Source organism: Triticum dicoccoides, chromosome 4B, assembly GCF_002162155.2.
Source record: "Triticum dicoccoides isolate Atlit2015 ecotype Zavitan chromosome 4B, WEW_v2.0, whole genome shotgun sequence".
In the NCBI taxonomy this organism is placed as follows: Eukaryota; Viridiplantae; Streptophyta; class Magnoliopsida; order Poales; family Poaceae; genus Triticum; species Triticum dicoccoides.
Window position 1 is genome coordinate 660,609,084 of NC_041387.1, and position 9,490 is coordinate 660,618,573.

The window sequence follows — 9,490 nt, forward strand, 5'->3', positions numbered from 1 at the left end:
TAATACCATGATGCAATTATTTATTTTCTTGATATAGAATAGTAAAGTACAAAATTGACAGTTTAACATTCATATGTAGAGATAAGACTATCCCAAAGAAAGAAGTTATCTGAAAGGTGCACTCTAACCTGCAACAATAAGGGGAGAACATTAGAAACACATAGGCTAGATAAAATGATTGTCATGATCTTAAATAAGCAAGCAATAGAGCAGTGTCGTTCCCACAAAGGCAAATGACAGAGTACAACAAAACTTGAAGTACCAAAACCATCACATCTTGAAATGTGTTGTTTTCTTCATCGACGGATCTAACAGAAATGAATAGAAACCTGATCGGGTGAATGCTTGCAGTATGGAACAATAGATCGACCATGGGTACAAGAAATGAATTAAATCCAATATTGAATAATCTCTTCACTCATATCTAGTGCTTTTGCAAGAAAGGAATTAAATTCCATATTGAGCAGTAGATCTCTTGCTTTCAGCTTTACTTGATTCTATTGTTAACTGCATTCCCAAAACATAATGCTCGCATTCAAAAATTTGAGTCATCTAGCAAAACGTAGTTTAATTTATAAAGTTGTTGGTGCAGGCATCCACTCTGCCTCTGAACCTCCATTTCTCTTGTTGTCATGGTCATATTTTTGCAGAATTTTTTTAGAACCATCAAGTGAGCTTGAGTTAGCTCAGAAGCTTATATGCATCTAGAACTTTAAGTTATACTCAAAACTCTACAGAAAGGTGAAAAAACATGCTGGAACTAAGAACAGATCATGAAATGTTGCATAAAGTAGTGCCACACTAAATACAGCCACGCCATGGCTGAGAAATCAGCTGCACAAACACCAAACTGTTTTGGTAATTAAATTATTCACTATTTCAAATCGTAGAAGGGGGAAACGCATGAAAGACAAACACCATAGATGACAAATAAAACCTGCAACGCTTTCGTTGTAGACCCCCAAGCAGCACTTGAAACTAAAACTTGCACATACCGCAATCCACATCCCAACAAATCATGCTAGTCTAGTACACAAAAGCTCCATGAAGAAAGGCATTAACTGTAATATATTCAGAAGTTGTCCTGTGTAGCCATGAGATTAATGAGATAAGAAATCACGAGTACAGCCGAGGTTTCAGAAAAATAGTACGGAATCACCTTCCTAGGCCTGATGCCTCCAGCTGCAGGTAGTAGTGCGAAAGAGATAGATGCCAAGGATGACAAGTGACATCATGCAAGCCATTTTAGAAATTGCTCCATACCTGCATACTACAAGATCCTTCAGCACCATCTGTAATGGCATCAGATATCTGAACAGTAGAAGCAATATGACAGATTAAGAACTTGGTAACATTATATGTGGAACCAAGGCCATGTACCTGATTAGTCACACGCCCCTGCCACCTGTCGGATCCACACGATAGCTCTGCGTACCAGTGAGGATCCGATGATGTCATTGCCTAGCTTCATAGGAGGGATCCTACAGCCACGCTTGCGCCACACCTCATCACAACTGTGTCATGGCGTCTTGTCCAAGACGAGGGGGAAATCCGCCAGTCCCGTTTCCTTAGCCATGACCTTCGCTGGTAGAGACCTGACTCTACTAAAATCTCTAATATATGACTTAAAAGGCAATAGAATCAAACAATAGAAAGGGAAAAAAATAAATTGATTATCACCATGGTGAATGGAGTAGATGTAACCATATTGTAGTACATCTTAGAGCCGGTACAGAGGATCACGATGACATATTCATGGCTAAGAAAATATATGATTCTGGGCAAGGTACAACCATGCATACTCCTTTGCTCCATGTTCATCTAATTCATATGCTAATGTATAAGCTGACTGTCAATGGAGCAAATAGAGAACTATGTGCAGGAGCTGAACAATAATTCTCAAGCTGAAGAACAAATACCTCAAGAGAGGAGCATAATGGAGCAGCAGTTCTGGGGAGCCCCTCGCCTCATGGAGTGGCGCAGAGGTAGGCTCCTCGCCCCGGCGACTGCGTGGTCCTCGCCTTATGGAGGTGTGCGACGGTGCAGTGGCGTCGTCATCCTCCTCACCTCCGAATTAGTCTGAAGTTTCTAAAAACATTACTCTCAAAATCAATATTAAATGAAGGCGATCTTTTAGTTCTAACCATTTCCCAAACAATTTAAAAGACTGAACACTTGGGCAAATACACGATGGTTTCGCTGTTACTACCCACGAGTGCTCACTTCAGCAAATTTCAGCTAAACATACCCAAGACTTCACTTGCAATCAATTGTTCTGTTTTGATCCAAGGTGAGCTATAGTTGTTCAATTCCCTGGACATAGTTTGCTCATAGCAACCTTCATGGCTCTGTTTTGATCTACAGAGCCTCGGCACACTAATGAACCAGATAACAACCTTGAGACATACAAATTATCTCAATCTACCTACCTGTCAAGATGGACTTTGGCGCCGGCCCACTGATCATATTTAGGAACTCAGAAAATATACCCACTCGAAACTCTCAACTTGCTCATACCTCATAAAAAGTCCAGCTAATATAATGCTCTGGAAATGATTGTTCACTTCTATAAGAAGGTTGAACGGCATGTCCTACATGTTGGTTCGTTATGAATCAATTGTTGTCATTCGCGCGCAACAACCTGATCAACGACCGTCACTGACATATGCAAGACCGACGGTTCTCTGCCTCTAGCTTCCCCTGCATTAACAAATCGGAACACCATTAGGTCCATAGTCTATGATGTAATTACAAATGGTGACATTATTCAGCAATAAAGTACGCAAGACTCAGTGAACACCGCAAAACAATCTCCTGCATGGATTCACTCTCCTATGCGTTTAGTTTGCTCTTCCCATAACGTATACCAAACTGTTCCGGCCAAACTTGTAGAACAATAATTTCCTGATTGACTGCTCATATTCACTCTTTTACGAAGCTTGCCAAGTTCTGTCTGGAGGTGCACTACCAAGGCGAAGCCTGAAACCACTTCTTCAGTTAACAAACCAAGCGTAAATGAGGAGCTCCTGGTCGGAGAAAGCATACCTCCGTCGTGGGAACCATGCCGGGGAGCTCCTGGTCGCCGGGTTGCGCGGCGGCTGCCGCGGCCCCCTCCTGCCGGTGGTAGAGGCGGCAGGTGACCCAGAGCAGCGCGGCCGCCTCGGCCTCCGCGAGCGCGAGCAGGCCGAGGAGGAAGCCCGCCAGGAACCCTGCGGCAGCCATCCCGGGCTGAGCTCCTGACGGCGAAGGAGACAACGTTGGGGGGTAGGGAGGCGGGCACGGGTTAGGGTTTGGAGGGAGAGGAGAGGGGTGAGGCGGGAGGAGCAAGACGGCAGAGGATTCTGCGGCGGCGGCGACGATGGCAGCGAAGGATTTTGCAGCGCGGGCGGCGACGGCATCCACACCCTAGGAAATACGAGGGAGAGGCAGAGGGGTGGCGGGTTTGGGTCATGAGGCAGGCAGGGCGAGGGGCGGCGGCGGCGGCGGAAGGCGGGAGGCGGCGGCGGCGGAGGAAGGCGGAGGAAGGCGGCGGAGTGGGATATGAGGGAAAGAGAAAAGGGTTGATCGAGAGGAGGGGCGAGAGGAGCGTGCGTCGAGGGGATCGAGAGGAGCCTAGGGTTTTTTAGTGCGTGGGGGAGGACATAAAAAACCAGCGAAAAACCCCCGGAAGAAGTATCATAGAAGTACCAAAAAAGGCCGAGTGAGGTGGGACGAAAATAAAATCCGAAACGCGACCTACCAACTGAGACATTAGGAGTAGAGAAAAGGAGAGAGAGAGTATTCTACATGGTCGCTAACATTTAGAGTTTAGTTGAGCTAAGACTAAGAGCTAGAGAGAGGCTCCTCGGACTTGCGAAAAAGGCACACGCCCCGCTTTTTATACATAAAACAACGAACAAAATAAATTCAACCCATACAACTCGACCACACCACACACTCAAAGCAGGATCCAAGAAAATTACATGTAGGAAGAAAGAGCACCGCTTGAAGTTTCAGGAGCCCTCAAGCGTGAAACGACGAACTGTATACCCGAAGCCGGCACCTTCAAGAAGGGCATGACATCAGAGAGCCAGCACGACACGATCCAAGGATCAAGGTTTTCCCCAGAGCAACATGGAGGGCAAAGAGAAACCGCGATGACGCCTTCAGGAAGGAGACGACTCCCAAAGGCGCCGCCGCCGTCGGCTTCGCAGAACCAGAGAGGATTTCCACCTCGGTAAACGCTCTTCCCCTTCGAGACGTAGCACAACAAGACATGAAGATGTTCGCTACGCCACCATCACCGTCGCGCCCAATGTGGCACCTCCAGATCACGGCAAGGTCGAGTATGGGAGTCTCCCTTCCTCCCCATTGAAGCACCCCTGCCACCCCGCCCCGCCACCTACGTGACGGGTAGAACCACCACCACCAGCCCAAAGGGATCTTCCACCAGTTGCTGCACCAAATGCATACATGAGGAAAAGAGGAACGGTCGAGCCCCACTATCGCGCTGCCACTTCCGCCAGGGAAAAGCCATCGTAGGGACGGATCTGACCATGCCGCGAATGGCAGACCACCGTCACCTCCTGGACGAGCGCCACCAGCATGAAGCCCGTCACGCAGCACCCGCACCCGTGCACCATCACCTCCGCCGATGCGACGCCTCTCCGTGGCGCCCTACGGCAGTACTCCGTCCAGGTTCGGTACTGAAGGCCTGCGCTGACACCCCCGTGCATGGAGATGAAAAAAACCCGCCGCCAGCGCGACGACCAGGCTTCGCCCTCTGGCGACGGCGAGGGAGGAGGAGGGGGGAGTTTCGGTGGAGGCGGCTTTCGTGCCCTCTCACAGGGGGGGGGGCGACGAGGGAGGGGATATGGTTTGGACCACCAAGAGGCATCCTATTGCATCAAAGGATGTAGTTCCTTGGACTTAACTCTTGAACCCTAGAAGACATGCATGGTTTTACAAGAGTATTTTATATGAAAAATAATATTGAATTATTCAAAAACAACTACGGAGTTAAGTTTAGGGGGGTGGGTAGGAGCAAAAAAATTAACTCCTCAAATTTTGAGCAGTTAAGTTTTGGGTGGTCCAAGGAGTTAAGTTTTAGGGGAAGGGTTATAGATGCTCTAATGCCATGACATCTCGGTTTGCCGGCCAGGGGTACGCCAGGCACCCTTCACCGAGTGTTACACTCGGCAAAGCCTTTGTCGAGTCTTTTTTTACCCTTCACATAGTATTTTAGGTACTCGTCATGTGCTGCAAAATCGGCTACATAATTTACACATGCAGGTGTATCTAATTTTGTTTCAATTTGGAGTGGCCTTCAAAAATTATCTCAATCGAGCATGGGATGTCCATTCCGCTAAGGTTTTTCTTAGCCAAAATCAATGGTTATTATATCGATTGGCCCGATATGACAACCGTGCTAGAGTTTGCTCTTAGAATCGTTAAAGGCGGTTTTCCATATGATGCGAGGGTACAATCTAAAATTTACTCCACTAAGTTTTGACCGGACCTAGCCGATTCTTTATATATAACGGAGTAAAACTTACTTTCGGCTCGTGCATTTTGCCGTGCTATGCGCCCCCGCGATGATGGTGACCAAGCCGACACGGCTAGGAGCACACCGGACACGCTTGAAGTCGCCGGTCTTCTCATTGCCGATTTCCTTTTAGTCGGGGTGTTCGACGGGAGGGCACCAGCAGCGTCAGGGACCTCGTCGCGGCGCTGCCCAAGACCTCGCCGCACTGCTGCCCAAGGCCGCGCTGCGCCAGCAGCGTCAACGATACTTCTAAATCAATTGATGTCATGTTTGTATTCAAGTATCCGGTTGCATTGCCCAACTATCTGATCGCTGGAGGCACCATATGGACAGGTGAATAGCACGGAGCTGACAACAAACAAAATCTCTGTGTCTTGGCGACGGCGACGAGAACATGGGGTAGTTCTTGTACCCGGAGGTGATGGATTACCATATGTGAAACACCTACGACATGCACTTCTACGCCTCCTTCGCGCTGCTCTCCCTCTTCCTGGAGCTCGAGCTTAGCCTCCCGTCGCGGTGGAAGGACCTCAACCCCAAGTTCGTGATGCAGGTCTACCGTGGCGTCGTCGCCTTCGCCAAGGCGGTGTGGCCGCTGGCGTACCTGGCCATGGCTTACATGGACCAGTCAAACGTGACAGAGGCCGCGACCGAGCTCGTCCATGGCGGCCGCCGTAACGACGACCAGTACGGGCGTGGGGGCGGCATCGCGCCGGGGTAGGGCGCTGGGGTAGGGTGAGGGCTTGGCTGGGGAAGGGGCGGCGGCACAGAGCTCATGGGAGGCCCGACGGCTGAGCGCAGAAGCAGCAGGAGGAGGCGAGAGAGGTGCGAAATTTTTACTCCATGCGAGAGCGGTGGAGTAAAAATAACGGAGGGACAGAGGCTGGACTATACTTTTTACTCCCTTACGGCGGATTAGGGATCGGTTAGCTGCTCCTCTAGCACTGGATAGGGGATCGGTTAGAAATGTCCTTAGGTGGGTTAACATATCGAAGAAAAAAAACATATCGACGCGAGGGTAAAGCCTAAAGCTAGGTGGGTTAACATATCAATGCAGAGGACGGGCTCACATGGCTCTACTCCACCCTAGCCAAAACAGGCAAAGCACGATATTTCCTCAACATGGGTTCACTTCACCCATCTCATCTCACACAAGCCGAGTGCACGTAAGAGATCCTGCCCGGCTAAGCCACCTCCCCGGTTCCTGCTCATAACCATCACCTTTCCCATCCCACACCACACTTAGCAAGTGCTACAGATTCTGCCCAGCCTCCTCTCCATCGATCGGTTTCTCCACCTCACACCTCTCCGCAGAGCCGAGCAGAGCCCAGGCAGAGAGAGGCAGGGGATGAAGCGCATAGTGGGGAGCCCAGGGACATGGAGCGGCATGGTGCTGCGTCTGTCGCAGTGCTTCTTCGCCGCCGCATCTTCCCTTGCCATGTGCTCCGCTTTCGGCTTCTCCAACTACAGCGCCTACTTGTAATTTCATTCTCCCACAACTGTTTCTTCTATTCTTCCTTCCCCCTTTGTGTGTTTTCTTGCAAATTCATGAGCAAATCACTCAAGTAGCAAGCATATAACTATGTTTCATTTTGGGTCTTTCAAGGTTTTGGTTAAATTGCGTGGAGTTCTTCTCTTTCTTTCAAGATTAATTTTTAGCGAAGTTTCATGCACAAAAGGCTAGATGGCGTTAGTGTCGAATACTACACATTTTCCTTCGGTGTCATGGCCCAATTTTTTGGGGAACACATGGATTGACTTCTTAAACTATAGTATCTGCTAATCAGTACATCATGCATACACAAGTATCTATCTACATTTAACTTGGCACATACAAAATACGGCAGAATCAGGAGGCTTCGTTTTGCTAAACTTCGAAACATATCTCCATGACTACCTTCAATCCTTCGAAAGCGTATTTGTCCAGTCCGTCACCCACCTAGTAGTGAATATATGGCCTCAAGGAAATGCCACTTTATTAGGTGATTTCCTAATTCAAGTTCCAAGAGTGTTTATGTAGTAGTAGATTTCGTTCCATTACAAAGTTTATGCCCATTTGCAGCACTACAAACTCGACATTGTACATATTTATATTCAATCGTCGATAATCTGGGGAGTTTACTTGAACTTAAGTGTTCTTTTCTTTATGTTTTTTGTGAAAGACTAGATACAGTGTTTGTCTAATATGTACGCTGCAGCATTTTGGTTTCCCAGTGAATCCTTATTGTCAGTGTCAAATCTCTTGTTGCCGTTCAATATTAAAGATGAATATTCCCAAAGATTATATGTCACACAACCCAACTTCTAGGCATGTGCACTTGTTGAGGACTTACACAAGATAGGAAACATGCAGTGCAGGTTAGGCCATCCTACCAATTGACCTCTCCATAGAATCTTTCCAAGTTAACATTCACTTGGCACAATCTAGTCAGGGACCAGTTTGTATCATCCGAAACTCACAACAGAGCGTCGTGTTTCATTCAATACCTACTCCCATGATAAAAGAATTTATGAGGATCATGCAAGTGAGGTTCTATGTCAGCATGTGACATATCTTGACTGTTGTACAAGTGTGCCGTTGTGCGCCAATGATGTAACTTTTTCATATCAAGTTCATATCACTGAGACTATGAACTGCATAAAGTCGTAAGTGTCTTTATTACTCTTAGAATTGCTTAGGCAGGAGCTTAAGTGTGTTTTGTTGACATAAACTAACGAGCATATTATGGTCTCTGTTTATTTCAGCTACATGAATCTAGTGTTGATCCTGCAGCTTTTGTGGAGTTTGTACTTGGCTTGTCAGGATATATTTTCTCTGAGGAATAACAGGGATCTTCATGCCCCGGATTTTCTATTGTTCTTTGTTATCATTGATTGGGTAAGTCGTACACTTTGTCACTGCTATTGTCCATGCAACTATGCCTGGATTAACTGAAGGCATGCACTGAAACAACTTAACCCAGTTTTTTTTATCAACATTAATTAGTTCTTACGAAAAGTGAAATTCAGGATAATTGCAACGCATGCTTCTCTATTGGCTAAGCTCTTGTTTTGCCTCCCTGTATGAGAATAAGACAGCCTTAAATAGACTTGCTGTTTACCTTTGGTGCTCGGTCGAACTTTGGTGACAAATTTTCCACATGAGCAAGAAATTTTAACAACTGATATGCTTTGCATTACCTTTTGGTTGACCAACGGTATGTGAGTGATCACATCACTTGTGAATGCATTGCAGGTCATGGCAATTCTCATGTTCTCTGCATTCTGTGCCTCTGCCAGCGTGACGATTTTCTTCATGAAGGATATGAACTTCTGCGCGGAATACCGGCGTCTGGACTGCAATCAGTTCACACTTTCAGTCACTCTGGCGTTCTTTACATGGTTGTTGCAAGCTGCGTCTTCTTTCTCCGGGTTCTGGCTACTGGTTTCCTTCTTCTAGTGATCTCATGCGCTCATAAGCACCGTCAGCATCGTGCTAACTGTCGGTCAGGAGGATAAATCAGTTGCAATGTCCTCAGGCACACATCATACATTACTTGTTACATAGATTGTCTGTTTGATTGATAGCTCAGGTGTTGGTTATGAGCACCTTGAGGTGGAACAATTACTATTTACATGATGTGGGACCATTAATATGAAGTGTAATATATAGAGATAAGTCGTGATCAACTGTACCTAGGGCTGGACATACGAGCGAGCTTTTAGGCTCGGCTCGAAGCTCGCTCCAGCTCGGCCCGTTAGAGCTCGGCCCGATAGGATAATTAGGCGAGCCGAGCTATGAAAATAGGCCCGATTCCCGACAGAGCCGAGCCGAGTTTCGCCCGGTCCAACTCGGTGACTCGTTCAAGCCCAGCCCAATCCCGTCGACCTCGCAGGGCGTTAGGTCACAGCGAGCGTGCGACGCAGTTTCCTCACCCTTCTCCCTTTCTCTGGTCGGCTCCGCCACCCCTCTCCTTGCCGCGCTGC

The 9,490-nt window shown here is 47.5% G+C and overlaps 1 protein-coding gene and 1 long non-coding RNA gene across 3 annotated transcripts; one reads left to right on the top strand and one right to left on the bottom strand.

The window, feature by feature from the left end:
• Window positions 1-3,478, bottom strand: LOC119292126. Of its 2 annotated transcripts, XR_005142882.1 has the most exons (3): window positions 3,046-3,478; window positions 1,381-2,700; window positions 1-1,292 (listed from the first exon to the last, which is right to left on the bottom strand). It is a non-coding gene; the product is annotated as an uncharacterized LOC119292126 (long non-coding RNA). The 2 variants fall into 2 exon arrangements; XR_005142881.1 differs by having other exon boundaries at window positions 1-2,700.
• Window positions 3,479-6,630: 3,152 nt separating this feature from the next.
• On the top strand, window positions 6,631-9,157 carry LOC119294225 (CASP-like protein 5B3). The gene is made up of 3 exons (XM_037572458.1): window positions 6,631-7,003; window positions 8,270-8,402; window positions 8,760-9,157. The coding sequence occupies exons 1-3, from the start codon at window positions 6,873-6,875 to the stop codon at window positions 8,961-8,963; spliced, it is 468 nt and encodes a 155-aa protein (XP_037428355.1). The 5' UTR covers window positions 6,631-6,872; the 3' UTR covers window positions 8,964-9,157.
• Window positions 9,158-9,490: the final 333 nt, after the last annotated feature.